Raw genomic sequence first — 21212 nt, 5'->3', positions numbered from 1 at the left:
CCAAACATCACGTTACACGAGAATAACTATACCGGAATTAAAATTATACGCGAGTAAATATCTAGGATAAGTACATTTGCATTCTACCAAGTTATACCATGATTAAATTGAATGAACGAGGAACGAAACTGTAATGCAACTAAAATAAAAATAGCTGCGTTTCAAAGCATGCAATAGAAATGACATGCCAACTTAGTTTGAATGGATTATAAAAGTATGAAATTGTTTATGTTTTAATATTTTATTCGCTGTTGTTATTCTGAGACTTTGCCTTTTAACGTACTTTTGTTTATGTTTTGACAGATGTGTTTAAATGTCATTATGACGGTTTTCTAATCAGCTGATGTGCTGCCGCCATTACAAAATTACTCTCGGATAAGCTCGTTACACGGTCAATTTTGGCGGTATAACATTTTATTCTTGGGATAAGCTAGTTATCTTGGTTTCAGGTTTGGTAGAATGCAAAATCCTGCTTACTCGCGAGTAACTGGTACTTTACTCGAGAGTAAAATTTACTCGACGTTGGCCGAATCCGCCCTTAGACAGAAAGAGCCCCCCCTTATCCGAACGGAGAGTAATTTGTAAAAATTGACGTTCATCAGAAAATTTTATATTTGTACGATGAATAAAAAATTTTGACTTTGACTTTTGACTTTGACTACGTTTTATGACCGTGCCGTTTCACTAACAGTAAAATATGAGCGCGATTTCCATCAAACGTAAACGGAATCCAACCTAGTTATAGTCAACGCGCCTGAACTACGCAAAGTAAATCAGCGACATAACGAGCCTAGCTCTGTTGTAACCCTACACTAGCGAGCCACCTACGTGTAACACAATATTCTCGGTAAAACTATAGAATAACTAGTTCCTGCATCTCACACGTCCCATAAAGTTCCGCGAATGTCCTGGAACACTGTTGTGTTCGTTTTATGGCCCGACCCGGCCCTTGTTATTTCTTTGTATTCGATTCCAAACACATCGTGAATAAGTTTTGTTGTAGCTTGTCCGGCTTCATTTTTCCTTTTTGTTCGCAGGCGGGATTGTTGCGGACGGAGCACGGTGAGTACTGGATCGAGCCCTCCGATCAAATACCTGAAGACAAGTCTCAGGGGAGACCACATGTTGTGTTCAAGCGATCGGCAGTGGACAAGGTGGCGGCGTGGCACAGAGCGAAGCGGTCGGTGGCTGAGCGGACCAACCAGAACGCACCGGAGAGAAGGAGCTACAATGACAAACAAAACTCAAGGAGGCTAAACAACAGACGAAACCGAGACAACAAAGAGATGATCGACAGACAACGACGAGAGCATTTAGAGGCTAGAAGGAAGGAGCTGCGGCACAACCCTGCTGAGTACAGACGCATACAGCAACAATTAAGAATGAAACAAATTTTAGCACAAAGAAGAGTACACACCAACTCATCAGTGTCAACGTCGACGAGCAATTCGATAGAAGGCAGCAAATCTTTAGAGAACAGAAGAAGAAATAGAAAGAGACTAACGAAAGAACAGAGACGGCGAAACCGATTACGAAGGAGGAGACGAAGGAGGTCGAAGAACTGCGCGACCAAGCAGCCTCCTTACCCGATAGAGAAAATCTTACACGAGAGAGAATATGAAAGACTTCACAATAGAACTTTAGATAAGGTAAGAAGATCTTCTGAAGTGCAATGCCTTTAGGTTAGGTACCAATAGTAGTAAGCTCTAAAGGCCTCTTCTTCTTCCAGACGCACCATCGTCCACATCACCACGTGCTATCGCACCGACCAGAGTTCGAGGAGCCGCGGCGCTCGACCAGGTCCGTGAGCAAGCCCCGCCACGTGGAGGTCTTGCTCGTGGCCGACAAGTCCATGACAGACTTCCACGACAAGGGCAGCATCGAGACCTATCTGCTGACCATTATGAATATGGTAAGTCTTTCCAAGATCCTCTTTATAAACGCTTGTACGGGAGGATTCAAGCCATCTTCATCTTCGGCAATTGCCTATCACCTTCATTTGTTAAACCAGGATTCTCTCCACGCAGGTGTCATCACTCTATATGGACCCTTCGATCGGGAACTACATCAAAGTGGTGGTGGTCAAGATAACGTTAGTGGAAGACATGCACAACCTGAGTCCAGAGCTGGATGTATCTACGAATGCGGATACAACGCTGGCTTCGTTCTGCAAGTGGCAACACCAGCTGAATCCCGATGACGATGCGAATCCTCACCACCATGACGTCGCCATCTTGGTGACCAGAGAGAATATCTGCAGCCAGAACGACACTCCTTGTAGGTACGCAATGTATATTTTACTATATTTTTGGCTTTTTAAAATTATACAGCCTTTCGTAGATTAAGATTGGCCAAGATCAGAAATCCGCATATCTGGATATACTGTGATAATGTATCGATTTGATGAGAAATGCAGGCTATGCCTGCTTAATACAAGACATCCATAGATTACTTATTTAATTTTGATCTTAGTATCAGTAGTATTTAACAATAGTATCGTGAAGGTCGAAGAATCAATTAGCCTAAACAAATAAGACAACGCCTTACAGGTTACAAAACCAATCAAATCCGAAATCGGACTGTTAATTTACGAAGCAATCTGACCCATATTCCCACAAATTGGACCACGTTTAACAGTAGGCGTGCCGACCGAGAATAACCGACTCAATTTAGATGAGGTCCGATTAATCATTGCACTCTTCAAACGTCAATCGCATTTTGACAGGTCGTAATTTACCGGGGACCATGTAAACGAATCAATTCGGAATCTTTTGGATCACGGCCGGCCGCAGATCGGAAAACATATTTCATCGAATTGGCAGTCGCGGTTTAAAATGTTGAGAGGAATCTTGACATATTCGGTATCTTTATAAACGTTTCGTAAGTTATGGCTGCCTAATAATATTATTATATCGTCTGGCCATTATGTACCTAAGTATTTGTAATAATAACATCTAATATGAAAGTTCAAGGAAGTCTGTTTGCTTAGATTTTAGATGACCTGTAAAATTTTCACGAACACCAGATTTTAAGATGTTAGGTCAATGGCTGAAGCTTTTCAGCTTGCTACTATTCCAAGTACCTGAGCAGTGAGTATAAACAAAATGGCGAGATGAGCAATATATTCTAAAATAGATCTCTTCCAGACTGGATCCTAGGAGAACTGTCCAAAGATAACCACTATAACTGGCCAGACTTTAATGCATTCGCTCTCGATTTCTAGATACACATAGGTACTCTATACACGCTGGTTACTTAACTCGTTTGCACACATTGAAAACATTTGCTAGTCAATATTTAACGGCACCTCTTCATAAACAATTAGGTTTAGTAAACAAACGCAGCCGTTTCAGGTTGCAAATGTTGCAATCGAAATGGACACAAGTTTAAACAATGTAGAAACAAATACTTAGGTACTCGACATACGCAGAACAGAAGGTTCTGTATTTATTTAGTCTGTGAGCTGCGTCCGTATTTGAATATCGAACAAACGGCCGTGTTTGTTTTTTTCTGCAGTGGCTAAGTGGCCATTACAGGCGAGCAAATAAGTGCTTAGGTAATTTTACATGAAATTCATTTGGGTGCAAGCACCTTAGTTAAACAGTCACGCATGGAATATTTTTACCTTTTGTATTAGGCGGGTAGGCATTAAACATAGCATTACGAAACTCTATCGGTTATACGACTAGTATTTTTTGGATGCTAAAATATGCATATTTCAGCGATATATTTTAACACTAACAGCATTTCATTAAATTAGAAATGCCTGCATTTTTTGTTAACTTCACCTAGCTAGGTTAACTATAAACATTTTCGCCGACCGATGAAGCAATATGTCAAAACAAATTATCAGAATTACGTGTCTGACTGGCTCCCGCGCGTCTGCGCGCGCGCAACCGAATCTCGACCCTCGGAGCATGCCGCATCGCATCATGTACTCGCGCCGATATGCGCTAATTGCGTGCTTTATCTCCTACGCAACACGCCAGATTCGCAAATGCTAATTTGTTCGCAATTACACTCGAAAATGTACCTACTTTCAGTCAACGCATTATGGGCAAGTTTCCCCAAAGCGGGTCTTGAATAAAATTGCCATTTAAGGTTGACTCCTCATTATAATTTTTGCTCAATATTTGCAAAGCGCTAACGGCAATATGCTCAAGCAGGCTCATCAAAGATGCCGTGTATGAACTCGTACGTAGCACTGTATTATGCGAGTTTTTGTCGAGAATTATTTAAAAAAACATGTGCCCATAAAGCGTCGTATTATTACGCGGCAAATCTCGTTTTCGGCGCGTTATTAATTACGCGGTGTGCATTGAAGAAAATTAAACAGATTTTTTCTTTCGTCCCGCCCGGCTACGTAATGGCTACACGGCAACAACTATCAATATCCTTAATAGTATAAATATACACCGCACCTGGTCAACGTCACATCTTACGCAACACGATAGGTAGGTACATTACAGGTATAATTTGGGGTTATTTACACAAAACTGCACGTTTCAAAGGAACGAACGTTCCAAGCAACGGCCTAGCTTTTTACGCATCCGACTTTATCTTTTTACTGCGTACTTCCTGGTCTCTTAATATAAGTTTTTATAACCTGCTATTATACTAATTGGTGTATTGTATTTATAGGCTTGACCACAGAATATAATCAAAAGTCTAATAATGATACCTACCAGGAAACTTTACTGCAAAGTATAAACCGCTGATTGTAGATATCCAAAACTTGGAGGGCGTGTTATTTGTATGATGTACTTGTCCATATGCGGGAAATCCTAAATCAATATTTTGGCTGAATGAATATAATTAACTAAGCAGCAAATTATAAACCACATTAAAACAGATGGTCAACTAACGTTCAATGCACATAAAATGCACTAACTCTTCCGAAAATCAATAATAATTGCCACTAAGAAGCTCACTGTTTACGGAACGGTACAAACGGGTAGTCGGGCGACTCGTAGGGATGCGACTAAATATGTAATTCTTCCTTTCCAAAAATATTTCCCGTCAAAAAATACGATTGCAAATATGATTTTTAAGAACGGAAATATTTGCCCATTCTCTAATTTTACTTATGAATCAAGCAGACCTCGGTAGTCACGTTTACAAATACTTTTTTGCCTCTGACACATAAACTTAGGTGCATAATGCATATATTGAAGAAAATTTGTTCTTATAGTCGTCGAAATATAATAGGCCCGTTTGGACAGCTACACAAATTTCCTATTTACTTGATGAAATACATAAAAAGACACATAATCTGGCTTATTTTTTTACGGCTGAAAGAAAAAAGAACTATTGAAGCACTAAAAGTTACTTATTGTTTAGATTTTTTATGATTTAGATTTGACACCAGCAGCTGTCATCCCATACATTTTCGAGCTGTCCAAACGGGCCTATTATATTTCGACGAGTATAATCAACCTGAACACCGATATCGATAACTTTCGACCACCCATCCCTAGCGACACTTCTGAGAAGAGATGGAAAACAATGAGCTTAACGGACCGCACTGAAAATACACGGCCCTTGAAGGCGAACGTGAGAAAAACTTTAATAAGGAAGACCTCTGAGCCAACGGTGCACGGCGCAGGCCGTATGTGATGCATTGCATCATAATTTTGGAACATTCGATTTTTGATTTCTTATAACGGTCTCCATATAGAGCGACGGTAACTAAAATTCAGGGTTTAAATGCCGGCCTTCGTGATAAGTACCTAATAATTATTTATTTGGAATTTATTTAACTAATGTATTACGTATTGCTCTCGACTAAGATGAAGGAGAATAAATCAGCACATCTAGATATATCAAAATAAAGAAATAAAAAAGATGTAAGTAAGATGTAGGTTTTATAACGAAGCTGCTTAGATACAGAATAGAATATAATAAACAGTCTCCTTATAACATAAAGATCATAGTGAACCATAAAACGCTGAAGTTTTTAAAAACGTAGAGTTACATTTTCCAGCCAGCGACCTCGTGACCTCGATAATGAGTCTGTGGGAACTGCAACAGCAATCCGCCTTAATATGACTTTCGATTCAAAATAAAATTTGTTCCTGGAATAAATAATAAGCGCCATTAATTAACGACCGCGCTTCACACCCTACTTTTTGTCGTGAGCAAAAACATTATCATTACAGCAAGCGGCTCGATCAAGGCGGCTCGTTAAAAAGGTTGGGTTGTAATAACGCAGATAATGAAAATAAAAAGAGCGATTAATTTTGTCGTGGTCGCCAAGCCGTCTCGGGCTCGAGTGTCGCGCGACTGTTATCAGTTCCGGTATTTAAATGTGTTCTTTGACTGCTCTGCAGAGGAATGCAATTATCAAGTGTGTTGTGACGGGAGAGGCGGCTTTTACAAGCTTCGCGATTTGAACTTGTGAGTCCATTAACAGGGATAGAGGACGGTAGGTATCTTAGAAGGGTTAAATAGGTTCAATTCAAGGTCAGCTTCAGTACAGCTACTAGAGATGTGTGATGTTCGAGTAGAGGGAAATGGTCAAAGTTAAGGAAGGCACTTTAAACCTGTGGAGAGATGCAAAAAGGTTCAATATGAAATTACCTGGTGCAGATACTAAAACATCAACTATAATTTTATTGGTTACGGTTGATTACAAAAAATATTTGTTATTTTCCTTCATGAGCCACAATATTATAAGCGAAGGACCATAAAGAAATGTGCCTACTTTCATTTAAGTGGCTTGAAATGAAGGCGTGCCGCGGCAACTCTAAACGGCATTACGTCCGAAGTCATAATAATTTCACTGGATATTCGCCACGGCGCCGGCGGCAGTGGGCCAAGCGCGGCTAATGGACATTTTTCGGACCAAATTCAAAATTCGAACAATAAATTCTCAGGACCACCGCGACCGCGCCTCATTCCGACGATGAAATCTAGAGGTGTCCGACGTTATGTTAAAAAGAACGTTAATCCGCCAATATGTCATTTAAACTGCAGATTTACATGTAAATTTAAACCGAAAGCTCGATTCACTTTAACGTGCATTTTATCACCATACAAAAGACATCAACGCGTAGCCGCCTCGCGACGAACCTCATTTATTTTTCAATCAATAAATCGCCATTAATTGGGCAGTTCTTCTTTTTAACCTACATAACTTAGTCTCCATCAGTTGTGAAGAAAAAATCATGAGTTTTACAAATATTTATTTATTTATTTATATTTCAGCGTGCATTGTACAAAAAACACTACGGCTGTGCACGTTTACAAAAATATAAATTTATATTTTTGTATTTAAAATTACGTTACAGAGTGGTAAATCCGCGTGACAGAGGAGTATTTCATACGAATCTTGGCTGTCTCCCGCCACTTCATCCTGCGCATATTCGATAATGTTACAAAAAATATATATGACAACATAAAATATAAAAATTTATTTAAACTCCAGAAGATATTACCTATTTAGTAAAACAAAATATATATTTTTAAATGATTTCTGAAATATTTAAAAAAATTGTTGAAAATTTGTCTCTTACTACCTAATGTTTTAGTAGTAACATTCTGTCACGTAGGTTGCCATTTAAAATATTTGTTTGAGCCACTCGTCCTTATTGCCATCGATCTGAGTTTAAGGTCTCCTTTTCCCCTTGGTAAGATTTCCCCTTTGAGATCCAGACACCGCGTATCGGCCACCCGCAAAGTGTGACAGGAGGTGCGTGTGTTTATTCGGCGACAGCTTCGTCACGTAGGTAATTGTTAAAATAAAATACAATGAAATTATTATTTTGTTATTTACTCATTGGTAATAACAATTACTTTGAAATCAACATGTGAATATTACACTTTATGTTACTGTTTAAATGCTAATCGACTTTGCAACACATTTTACCCCTCTGTCACACGACAAATCTGTCACATTCTTACCAAACACTCTAACCTGAGAATATTCATCAAAGAAAAATTGAAGAGAAACTACACGTTTTGGTTAAAGTACGAAGCGAAAAGAACGTCCAATACACTTGCGCTTCATTAATAAAAAGTTTCGTTAGTGAAAAAGCTAATTTCGTGCTATTGTTCTCAAGAACAGACGATGAATGTGGTAGACTGTTTAATATGGTGGAGAATGATTTATCGGATGTTTGATGATAACATTAAAGTCCTTCCAGCTTCTAAGGTAATTAAAAAAGGAAAGAGTATTTTTTTCAAGTTCTAAGAGCCACTGCTGTATTTTCGAAATATGGCTGATTAAAACTTTAACAAATTACGTAATTTTCATTATGTTACTTAAATTTTAGGTTGCCGAAAATATTAATTGTGCAGAAAAACATTATTTTATGTAGTTGGAACAAATTTGTCCTTTAAGTTCCTGAAATACGGATATTTCACTCTCCAGAGGTTCTCAAGCGTGATTTCATTAGTTATACTAATAATAAAGATATCTCCAGTAAATTTTTTGACTAACTTGAAACCATAATGATTTATATGTAACTTACTAAATTAATATTTTTAAATAAAACTGTTTTATTCCAAAACGCTGCCGCATATTTAATAGAATAACAACTATGTCACATCGTTTACCACTCTGTAACGATTGGTGTCTCCTGGTAGTCAACTTATTTTTTGTCGTTTATATGTTATGTTATAAATAGTTCAACTTTGGAAAAATCATATTAAATTTAGTCATTGATGTTAACGTCTATGCTGTTAATTTTTTACTGTAATTAGTAGCGAAAAAATTTTTATAGCAAAAACAAGCTTCATTTTAGCTGAAATTGTGACAGAGTGGTAATAACTACTTAATACATATTTTGTTATAACTAAAAATCCATTCTTTCATATGTTTTCTAAAATGGTATTCTGTTTATTAACGTATCAAAAAAGTTTCATTTTAATCGACGAAGACTATTTCGTTAAAATAAAATAAAAGATTCTGTGACGAAGGTGTAATTTTCTTTGCCTTATCCACGTATTATGTTCTGAAAATCTTGAAAAAATACTTAAACTTCGCGGCCAACCACCTTTTTCGATAGAATAGAAATGTAGCTATCATAAAAATTATAAGAGTTCACCAAAAAGCTAAAGTTATTTTTTTCAAATTCGGGATAATTTTTTATCCATTATGTAGGTTAAAAAGAAGAACTGCCCAATTTTGTCCTTTCATAACAGAGGTGACAGTGAATAAATCCTTCGGAAATAATTATTGTCTCGGGTACAGTTCTCGACCCGGATTTTTAACACCACTTTTAGTTGTCTACGTCGTAAATAAAATTGAAACTTAATACTCTTTTTGTAGCTTTCAAACATAATCGTAAATACGGCATGCTCGAACTTTGGTATTATTATATGAAGAAGGGAAAATTTCCAGGAAGTGTTCTTGCTTCTGCAGTGATTTAAAACCTATTTCAATATTTTCAGTCATTTTTTTACAGAATAAAAATGTTGAGAGCAACCTTTAGGTACCATAGTTAAATTAATATTTTTTGTTAACATATCGATGACATCATGCAAATTAAGATTTATGCATGTCAACAAGCCGTTATCCAATTTTAATAATTGATCTCGTTTATTAAACATTCAATAACTTTTACTCGTATATTAATTACTGTTGAGATTCAACTATTGGAAATATAAGTGAGGCTAGCGATATAAGTACTTAACTTTTTACTTCCATAGTTATGCCCGTGAAAATCCACACACTCACGAATCAGAAGGCTTAATCTAAGTAGAAACCAAGACTGAAGATTCCACCACTCCACCAATCAAAGAATTAAGAATAAAACGCTATTTAGAGATAGCAAAACAACGATGTTTGTCGTCAACATCAAAATTTTACCGCGGACTTTTTAACTTCTTATCTGTGCGTCAGCTACTCTGTAGTTAAGCTACTCTGTGACCGGTAGGTACAACATAGTTAGCTACTCTGTGGCCGGTAGACATGGAAACAGACGGTAGAGGCGTGAGTCAGCTGCCGGCAGCGCCCCACTATTTATAGAACACTATTCCTGTAAGCGTCTGCGATACTCGCGAAGTACTCACCGTACTATAGGTATTGGGCATGGTGCGTGGATAATCGAAGTTCCTATTGGATTTTTATTCTATTTTTCTTGGAGGGAGAGAAGTTGACTTCGCTCTGTCGAGAGGAACCTTTGTAGATGTGCCCCTTTAATCAGCTAATATTCCCTTACAAAATTGGGGTCATTTGGTGCCGACATTTGGCAAGTGGGACATTTTTATTTCTCGTGTGCGTATATACCTACCTGTAAGATATTAAGTAAGACTTATATATTTATTAGGTACGTACCAACACCAAGTCGTCTTAAAAAGATTAACTTGGTCGATTAGATTCCGAATATTCCGATATATGTAGGTAAGGTAAGGTAATAAACTTTATAGTTTAATAGCAAAATGCATATATCAGAAGCAAATTCTATTTCTTATACCTATGGGTATTAGGTATTATAGGGGCTTAACTGCTTACTCTGTCGAGCTGTCAATACAAAATCATAACTTGTTATGAGGATAAGGAAACGAGTTGATAAAGGTTTAATATCATTATTAGGATTATTACCAACGTTATTGATGGCTCATAATTTAGTTATAATAGAATAATGGGAGTGTATTCATGCTATTAAATTATTATTCACTGGTACCTACATGTGGAGGTGTAAAAAGTTAATGCTTAAACACAAATTAATGTCGGAATCCTATAATCATCTTCATTATTCTTGTACCACGCACGACCTTATAAAAATATTTTTATACAAAGTTAAATAAATGGGCAATTACCAAAATTAATGCGTTGATAGGAACTTAATTAATAATAGCTGATAGGCTTAAGAAGTGACCAACAATAAGCCTTACATTCCCTCTAAGTACATTAACTCCCCAATACCAACCGTGTACATTATCAGTATTATACTTAGGTAAAGTTAGACAAAATGATCTAAAGAGGCAATCGCTCATAAGTCTGCACTAATTTCTAACAACATCGTTGTAAAGCTGGCTGTGATATAGGATACGCGTTAGAGACATCTACTGTATATTATTATCCCGTCCTCTTCTTAAAGACCTAGCACAGGGCGCAAGATGTGACAAAAGTTCTCCGACACGCTCGCCCTCGAAGCCGCGCGATGTGAGTGAGCACGATGCAAAACTTTTGTCACATTTTTAAGCAGTACCCTGGGCGTTATCCTGTACTGTTCTAAGTTAGATCTATTGAGCTTCTAATGGATTTAAAACAGATATAATAGAGAAATGATTATGATATTAAAATCCCCGCATTTTCCCCACATAATGCCAATCCCCAAAAAACTTGAGATTCCCCGCAGTTTGGGGAATTTCCCACAGATTGCCAACCCTGGTTCTAAGTAACCCCTCGTCTGCCCACAGCACACTAGGCGTATCCTATGTAGATAGTTATAATTAGTCCTAACTAACCCCTCGTCTGTCCGCAGCACATTGGGCGTGGCGCACGTGGCCGGCATGTGCAAGCCGGACCGGTCCTGCTCCGTCAACGAAGACAACGGCATCATGCTGGCGCACACCATCACGCACGAGCTGGGACACAAGTGAGTCTTACCTACTTATAAATGCTTTTTTTTTGTTTATGTAACTCACGAATGTAGAGGTATTGTGATGATGATGTCAAGAGAGCGTTAATAGCCCTGCACCTTGAATTTCGCTCTCTCTACATCATGTCAACACACGACATATTACTTAAAATATTTCTCTAAATCTACTGAGATATCTCGTGTGCTACAGAATTTCGAGTGTATGAAAAAGAGTGTGTGTACCTACCCCTGTTGGAAGACCACCATTTTACTATGTATCAGCAAGCATCTTAGTTGCTGTAGTTTCCCGGGAGCAGTGAAAAAAGTGATTTTGCAAAATCACAAGGCGAAATCTTTGCGGTGCCGCGTTGTAAATGCAATGCAACGAAACGTGTAGCACTGAAGCTCCTTTATTACAGGAAGTACAATTGCAATTAAGGTTAATATTTTTACTTAATCATAAATCAAAATGTATCTAATATGCAGATTATGCCGTACCTCCCAAAATAGAAACCTTTGTAGTATAACTATAAAATCTATAAATCTACATAGGAAATACATAATAATAAAAGATTTAACGACCCATGAACGATTTAATAGGCGATCAAATGAGAAAGGTTCGATTGACGATCAAGCATTATCTTCAGTCATCAGAGAAGAATAATGTTAGGTTGTTACTTTGATTTAAATTAACCTTTTTTACAGGAATTTAGGTAACCATGATCGTCAAACTTATGATTATATACTATTTAAATTATGCAAAACGCTAATTACGATTACCTACCTATATCACCAGTTGTAGGTACGTCATGTACGTAAGATAATAGGTACTTATCTGAAACTGAAAGAAAACTGTACAATTTAAATTTGGTGTGCGCGGCAACCGATTCAAACATTTTGCGTTAGATAGAAATCTATTTTAAACAAACCAAATCATAAATTTTACTAATGTAATATTACACATCTTAACACTTTGTTTTCATCAAAGAAAACACATACGTGACATACGTTAACAAGCTATAGATATTCTTATAAGTGGAAAGTAGGTAACTATCGTTTGAAAATAAACGAATGATTTACTGTATTGTATTGTAATAGTAGATAGGTACTTGCCTAACAAGTTCATAAAGATTTGGCTCAAACTTTATTGCTAACCCTTTCGTCAAGTGAGTCATCCTTGTAGATTAGGCAGGTAGGTATTTTACAAGGCCGCCAGACTTACGGTAGTAACTGTGGCCAGGCCAGACACTGCTAAAAGTGTTGAAAGCTTGATAGTTTGTTGGGGAACCTTACTTTGCTAAACCTATTTATCAGTAGTTTTTTTTTTATAAAAAGCTTCATTTTGAGTGTCTACTTGTACAGATACAGAGAATCAGAATTAGAAACAGGGAGGATACTGAGGTTGTAACCATATGATAACCACTTGCGTTGACCTCGACCTACACAGACCATCAATAGACGACACTAACTATTAAAAAAACATTGTTTACATTTCACCAGAGGTTTCGCAAAACAAACAACGCAAGTTTACATAACTCATACCTACAGCGTCGGTCGCTAGCAAAGGCCTTCATTCACCTCCTTATGAATGAATGCAACAACCAGCCATAGTACAATACTCAAAGTGCATTGACTTTCATCTTTCATTATCATCCCACCCACTATTTCAGTCTCACTAGGTACTACACCCACACGCGCCATTTTCTTTTTACTTTTTTTCAAGAACATATCACGAGAGACAATGGTCTAATTGTATTCAGCCAACAGATAAGTTTTAGTTCAAACAGCTCGTTAAAATTAAAATTCGAACTATTTTATGGCGCGTGTTTATCAATTAGCCGAAAATTTACGACATTTTTGTGCAGACTTTTACGAGCCATGATAATCGGTTACATATGTGGGGGAATGTGACAAAAGTTTTACGACTTTTATACTTAGTAGAATTTTTTGAATCAAACTCATTGACACAAATATATAGATAGATATTAAATTTAATTTAATATTGCATACAAACAACCATTAGCTCTTTCAGTTTTAGGAAAACCTACCTACCTTACTTTGTCTGGTGTTATTAAATCATAGACCAACCGTTTAACTCGTAAATCAATGTCCAATACGTCCGTACTAATGGCATCGATATATCTATAGTTTCAGGCTATCCTCCCCTATGCTAATGGAGTTATGATATAATTAGAAAAGGCAGATATTAAAAACATACAGATAAGATCGTGATTTTTGCACGCAGTAATAAAGCTATTAAGATTAGAACGTCGCTCCTATGATAAGCATCTATTTTATACACAAGTACTGTACTTATAAACTTATATGGACATATTAAATAGGTGTTGTTGAGTTGACTGGCTCGTTTCTTGAAACTTAATTATCTGGAATATTAAATTTTCTTCCCATTAAGTTCCTACCTATTTACCTACATTTCACAAAATAAAGTAGGTTGGTATATAATAAACTCGTATAACCTACAACCTACACATAAGCAATCTAAGTACTTAACTACTGTACGTTTAGGAAGTAAGAACCTAAGTTTAAAAAGCCAATCTTCAAAATTTAGTTAGTGTTTACTTGCAGTTTATTAATTATTCATAAGGTTAATACACGGGTATTTAACGGTAGTTTAATAAATTTACCTATGTAGATGGCAAAATAAGCTAATAAATAATAACAGAATAGCATGATAAATAAAATAATTATTTATGTAAGTATGCTCAGATATAATATGTATGTTCCTACATATAATATTTCCACGCTCCATGTTATTGACAAGGTAGTAATTTTACCATAGATAAAGTATTATTTTACCATAATTCATATGCATATGGACAAGATAATCGTGAGATAAATTAGATAAATGTATCTATTCCTACTCGTTAGCGCCATTGTTTCTTTATAATAATGTTGTTATGGTTGAACAAAGGCAGTTTATAAGGTAACATGATTGTTATCTGGCTAATTGATTACAGATTAGGCACATTATTCATTTGTTTGCATGCTGCAGTATTAATAATTAAATTTTGTTTTATATTTGGATGAATGTAGATATATACCATCTAGTATTGAAATCCATTTAGGCTAGGCAATATAATAGTTATATATTAATAAATTTAGGTATAAATAACACAGCCTTAACTCCCTGAAATACTTATTGTAATTTTAGGTAGCGCATCCCCACTGCAAAGTGAGCATCGTCCGACCAAGACAGGTTGTTTTGGCTTGGCGAGCAGCTACCCAACTGTTAGAGATTTCTTATATCGTACAATCTGGGCCAAAGAAAACTGACTATTATACAATATAATAACCGCCCTTGCCTACGCAAATATCATAAATTACTTACATATTACAAATATCATAAATTACATACAATTTTGTGTGTTGTTTTCCATATGTCCTAAGTATTCTCTATCTTCTTTCACATCCCCAATTCCCCTTACAGTTTCGGGCTCTACCACGACACGGAGAAGATCGGCTGCCACCGGCGCGAGGGCTCCACTCTGCACATCATGACGCCCATCTTCGAGGCGGATACTGTGCAGGTCGCCTGGTCGCGGTGCAGCAAGCGGGATGTTACTATATTCTTGGAGTAAGTGGGGTTTAATTGGGCTTTAATTGGCAGTTAATAAGGGCCATGGTGATACCAATATTCTGGGAGTAAAAGTGGGCTTTTGGACGTAGTGGAACTCTTATTGGTTGGGGATATGGAGGTTTGGAGCCTACAGTGATTTGAACTTTAGGCGATTATTTAAGGGGGAATCCAATTAAAATGTTGATTTAGTTGTTGGTACCATACGTACTTATAGGTTTTTATTTAAGACTAGATTAACTTGCGTAGATTAATTTATCTCCCACGAGTATGCTGCCTTTTGAAGATAAAATCTATATCTAAGTATGTGTGGTACAAAGGTACTAGTAGGTAGGTACTAAGGTAGGTAAAATTGTGAGAACTTATGCAACACACGCAAAGGCTTGTAGTTGTTTCTTGGTATCGTATAGGTATTCTTATCAGAGACCCATTCATAAAATATTTTAAGATAATAAGGTAATTTAAAAACTAGGAAGCTTCACGCAGTCTAAGCACGTATACTTTTTGAATATGCTCAATAATATTGTATAATACAAATGCTGATTTGTGACGCTTGCGCCTGACAAAGACTCACTACCTTTACGTATGGCACAAATAAGGCATTTGTAATTCAATGGCGAGACGAAACGTTGCAAAAATTACAAATGTTACTATATTTTTGTAGTGAGTATTACGCAAGACATTACACGCGAACAGTGTAATCTGAAAATCCTTACAAGTTTACAACCCATACAAGGTTTATTTAGATTGGAATTCGATCGGAAGCAGCAGTACCTATTGGCAGTTAATGTGCCTTAAATCAACCGATGGCGATGATGGCCGTATCCTAACACTATTTCTCCATTCCCGAAATGCATAAGGACTCATGTAACACTACGAGTATTGTACCTAAACTTTTAAAGCCTACTAGTTCCATTCATTAGTCCTTATCATAAACAGACATCATTAACATTTTTTTAGAACTACAGAACTCAAGCCAAATGCAATCTGTAGCCATAGCCAGCATATAATCCACGACGATTAAGTCACCAACCTCTTTGCCAATACACATTAATTTTGTGCTCTTATCACTTCTCTAACAACACGCAACTTTTCAGCACGGGTTCCGGCGAATGCCTCGGCGACACTCCATCCCAAGACTACGAGTACCCTCTGGTCCCGGCCGGGGTGACCTTCGACGCGGCCGCCCAGTGTCACCTGCAGTTTGGGAGTGACGCATCAGTGTGTGCTGACCCTGCCGAGCTGTGCAACCATCTGTGGTGCTACTCGAATAATACGTGCAAGACTACGTTGAGGCCGGCCGCGCCTGGGACCACTTGTGGGGAGAATAAGGTGAGGAGGTTTTGCTGTTGGAGGGAGGGTTGGTAGGTCTTGTTGGCTCTGCTTGGCTGGGTTTCAAGTATTCGACAGAAGAGATCTTCCCGAATCTGTAATCAATTGAGTTTTTACTACTTTTTACTCATCATCATCAGCCACCAATCGTCCGCTTATGGACATAGATCTCCATAACACTCTGTCCGCATTCCCCATCCAACTGCTACACAAAGCTCTACGTTGCAGCGGTAACGTTCTCATTTTAAATGATGCGATGCCTAGTCCAGAATCAATGGTCCACCTCAAATCGTGCCCTGTTCCCTTACAGTGCCTTACACCTCAACGCTGCAGTTCATTATCACTAGTAACAGCACAGTGTATTACATATTTAGCGCCATTCAATAATTTGATGACACCAAATAGAGATTGACCCCCAGTTTTCCCCCCACAGTGGTGCCAAAACCAGCGCTGCGTGGACCGGCAACCTCGCCCAGTCGCCGTGCACGGGGGCTGGGGCGCTTGGGGCCCCTGGAGCGAGTGCTCGCGGTCTTGTGGCGCTGGGGTGTCAGTGACTACGAGGGAGTGTGATAGTCCCGCGCCAGAGAACAACGGGCGGTACTGCATTGGGGAGCGGAGTCGGTGAGTTATAGCTAGCGTATTTATGATGGCTCTGTTAATGTATATGGATTAATGTAACAATTTATCTACGTACATAAATGGAAGCAGTAGATTTGGTGTGACAAAAGATGTTATTAAACAAAAAATAATAAATCTCCTACTAGCGAGAAACATGTAATGTATAAAAGCGCTGTATATCTGACTAATTCATAAAATTTATACTTATCACCTAAATCAGACAAACTTTTATCACCTCTTGTCATGTGCGCCTTGCTAGGTTTGCTGATTAGTATCATCTTCTAAACGTGTCAGTGGCTAACACTAGAGCTCTTGTAGCGTTGCTCACCGTTGGTAAAAGTATCTAATAAACGGTAAATCATCTTCGTCCACAGATACAAAATCTGCAACACAGACCCGTGTCCGATCGGCGAGCCCAGCTTCAGGGAGGTGCAGTGCCGCAAGTACGCGAGGAACGAGTCCGAGGAGTGGTTGCCGTACTTCGATCAGGGTAATTAAATACATCATAATGATTAGTCTTTTAAGGTGGGTACTGGCCAACGTTACGAGGTGTAATGTAACATTCCCAGCAAGCATGTTACGCAACGCTGTGTTCTAAATGCGGCTCTTTGCTCGCTGGTTTCCCTGTAACACTACGTATTGGCTGCACGAATGCTCGCTGTGTAACATGTTTCATTACACCTCGTTACGTTGGTCAGTACCCACCTTTACACTTTGAACTGTCTCATAAGATCACGTTTATTATTATAACAGGTCAAAGGGCTGGGCATTTTAATATGATGTGTGAATCTATTAATTACCACTTATTCAATGACTAAAAGGCTCAAGGATTGTGAGTCTAATGTTGTAGCGTAGTATATCTCATGGTTGAGGCACTTAAAGTAGCTAGCGTTAATTCATTCATGCATCTTATATGTTACATTCACGCATAATAAAATAATATCACTAACCAGCCATTGAAGTTGTGAATGAATGGATTCAGACAGACATTTATTGCTGTGCCCTTTGACCGGCAGTTAATTATTATCAATCAATAATTATGATTCTACTATTTGTAGACAAATGAGGATATTTATTACGTTAGGTATAATTTAATAATTAGCTATGCCTGCGAGTATCGCTTCGCCCTAATTGGAATTTCGGGATAAATTGTTTCCTCTACTCAGGAATAATGTAGCTTTTAAATGGTGGAAATATGTTAGAAATTTATCCAGAAGGTTCAGAGCCTATTCAATACAAAGAATCAAACAAATCGTTCCTCTTTATGTACAGTCTTGGAAAGAAACCTGATCCCTCTGAGGCAGCCTTGTCACTCTGGGTCTGTTCTGGGTCTGACTCAAGGGTCAGCTATCTTCGTTCCACACTATACAACATTCAGCATAGATAGATAGACTTCAACAAGTCATCTAACATCAACACCCCACTTCCAGACAAGCCGTGCGAGTTGATGTGTGCACTCATCAACAGTCGTCTGGAGTACGACGGGTTTGTCGCCGACGGCACCCCGTGTCGACAGACCGACGGCGCTAGAGATATGTGCATTTCTGGTAAGTCACTTGGAGATATTTAATTTAATTTAAATAAATAAATTAACATGTAAGGACATCTCACACACGGCTATACAACTCCAAACTAAACAGAGCATGTAATATGGGTGTCCGACAGCTGATATATGTACAAAGATACAGCAACACAACACCAACCAAATAATAGTAAAGACCCCTTATAAAGTGAAAGTGATAATGATACGAGTAGAGTGACGCTGAATAAGGGTTCTGTCTGCAGGGGAGTCTTGGTGACAAAGCTGCGAATGTTATGTTGAATGTAGTTTGCGTACAAATATTTTTGACTAGTTGTCATAACAATCTATGAGATTCGTCGCCGGTAGGGGTAAATAATGATTATAATCACTCTTCAATCATCATCTCTATTCAAATAATTGATAGTTGATACCTTGTTAACTGATTGTTTTATTTATTTACTGGCATGGATTAATTCGCACTTTACTATACCTACCAACTTGTTCTTAAAAGGTTTAGCCCTGAGCTTGACGTAGATATACAAAGGTATAGATGACACGACCATTCAAAGAGGCTCCTTACATGCTCCCCCTTAACATCATTAATATATTCACGCACGAACAATGAAAAAGTTCCAGTGACATATGGAACGACATTGTGACGGCAGGTGGAACCTCTTCAGTCCACGTGAGTGTATATGTACCAACCTCTTGTAAGTAACCAACACATTTCTCCCTACAGGTGTATGCCACAAGGTGGGCTGCGACTGGGTGGTGGACTCGGAGACTGAGGAGGACGTGTGCGGCGTGTGTGGAGGCAACGGGTCCGCTTGTTCTACCGTGCAGGGGATTTATAATAAGGGGACTACCAAGCAGGACGGGTTTAGTGAGGTTAGTACTGGAGGTTATGTTTTTTGTGAATTTTTGTTTGTGCAGTGTACTGAATGCGTTCTTTATTTGCTAGTGTTCATGTATTACTACTTTCAATGGCTATCTATCGATGTCTAGAATCTGGCAGATACTTTTATACAGATTGTGCCAAAATGTAATGAAACTAAGTAACAGTCATCGGTATACCTGTGGCTATGAATTTAATATAATTATTTTATCAACCGCCATGATTCCAAGTCTCCATATTGAACCAACTGTTATAGGACTTACGTAAAAAGTACTTATAGGTACATTTTAAAGTCCATACAGCCTTTGTTTTTCTAATTAGTAGTGTTGGCAATAGAGGACCTGATAGTTTTTGTGCCCCTCAGGTAGCTGTTATACCGGCTGGCTCCAGAAATGTCAATATCAAGGAGAAGGTCAACCCAGGAAACTTCATCTCAATCAGAAGCGCGAAGACGAAAAAACTGTACATCAATGGAGCAAGGTAAAAACAGCATTTGCATACTAAAATATTTAAGGCTCTAATTACGATAAAGATACTGATACTTTTATTCGAGAGCTAAGGGAAATAAACAATTAATGACAACTAAGCTTTGTGCAATAATGACTAGTGGCGCCATCTATTATAGGTGGAAATATAGATTAGCGATGGCGGCATGTACCAAAAAACGCAATTTATTCTTAGAATGATTAAAAGCTTTTGTGGTATTTCCAGAAATCAAGCAGTGACGGAATACTTCGTGGCCGGTTCACAAGCCATCTACGAGCGAGATAGAGATTGGGAAAAAGTTAAAATACTTGGACCTATCAAGGAAGACCTTAGAGTTTATGTAAGTTCGACCACTAATTAATTATATACTATTTATTTAGTATCCTGAATACCTGTATGTAACGCATCCAGTGAGCATTATGATTGAAGTTATTTGTGTAAAACATCCAACAAATATATCCTACAGAATACTTTTATGCCTCGGGGACTAATAAAGCAGGCATCCTCCCAAGGGCATCCATGTGAACTCTTAACTATTAATTGAGTGCCAAGAATACTAACATCCTTTTCATTCAACAACATCCCTCCTTCCTCCACCATGATCACCCACGTCCATGCTTTCGAAAAGTTAATACGTTTTTAATCCAACAACGTTTTTAGATCCAAAAGTCAACCTATCATCATCATCAACCAACAATCATCCACTGCTGGACATACAGGGTGTTGCAACAGGGTATACTAAGCCGAAACCATGCCATACTGGACATATAGGCTTAGTATACCCTTTTTGCAACACCCTGTATATGCCTCTCCCAGGAGCGCCACAACACTCGATCCTCATCCAGCCACTACCGGCTACCCGACTAATTTCATCGTAACATTATAAATAACCCTTCATTCTCCTCGCAGCAACACATATACCGCGGCAAGAACCGCAACCCGGTGGTCCAGTACAAGTACACGGTGGACCGGCAGCCGCGCCGCAGCCGGCACCGCTACAAGGTCTCTGATTGGTCGCCGTGCTCAGTCTCCTGCGGCACGGGGAAGGTCACCAGGCATCTGCTGTGCGTCGATATGCATGACCGTGAGTGGAATGTGAACTAGTTTCTTATATCATTATATAGGATTCCGGCAAAAGACAAGCTACGCCACAAATCATGGAACTCAACCCATGCCAAGTAAAAGACCGTGCAGAAGACACCTAACAAGGTCACTGAAGGTCACCTAGAAGGTGCG

The 21212-nt window shown here is 38.3% G+C and overlaps 1 protein-coding gene across 2 annotated transcripts in view; it reads left to right on the top strand.

Moving 5' to 3' along the window:
* LOC105385429 (A disintegrin and metalloproteinase with thrombospondin motifs 7) overlaps nt 1-21212 on the top strand; it is a 92378-nt gene that overhangs the window by 69756 nt on the left and 1410 nt on the right. For both annotated transcript variants that reach the window (XM_048628605.1, XM_048628606.1), the window contains exons 5-17: nt 1038-1649; nt 1730-1912; nt 2028-2281; nt 11433-11546; nt 14977-15123; nt 16221-16455; nt 16889-17076; nt 17448-17563; nt 18504-18620; nt 19335-19483; nt 19855-19970; nt 20202-20316; nt 20886-21060. In XM_048628605.1, the coding sequence (XP_048484562.1) occupies nt 1038-1649; nt 1730-1912; nt 2028-2281; nt 11433-11546; nt 14977-15123; nt 16221-16455; nt 16889-17076; nt 17448-17563; nt 18504-18620; nt 19335-19483; nt 19855-19970; nt 20202-20316; nt 20886-21060 (2521 nt within the window). The remainder of the gene's footprint in view (nt 1-1037; nt 1650-1729; nt 1913-2027; nt 2282-11432; nt 11547-14976; nt 15124-16220; nt 16456-16888; nt 17077-17447; nt 17564-18503; nt 18621-19334; nt 19484-19854; nt 19971-20201; nt 20317-20885; nt 21061-21212) is intronic.

The sequence above is a fragment of the Plutella xylostella genome, chromosome 21 (genome assembly GCF_932276165.1).
Source record: "Plutella xylostella chromosome 21, ilPluXylo3.1, whole genome shotgun sequence".
Taxonomy (NCBI): Eukaryota; Metazoa; Arthropoda; class Insecta; order Lepidoptera; family Plutellidae; genus Plutella; species Plutella xylostella.
The sequence above is the reverse complement of the archived record's forward strand: the minus strand, read 5'-3'. Positions and strand labels throughout refer to the sequence as shown.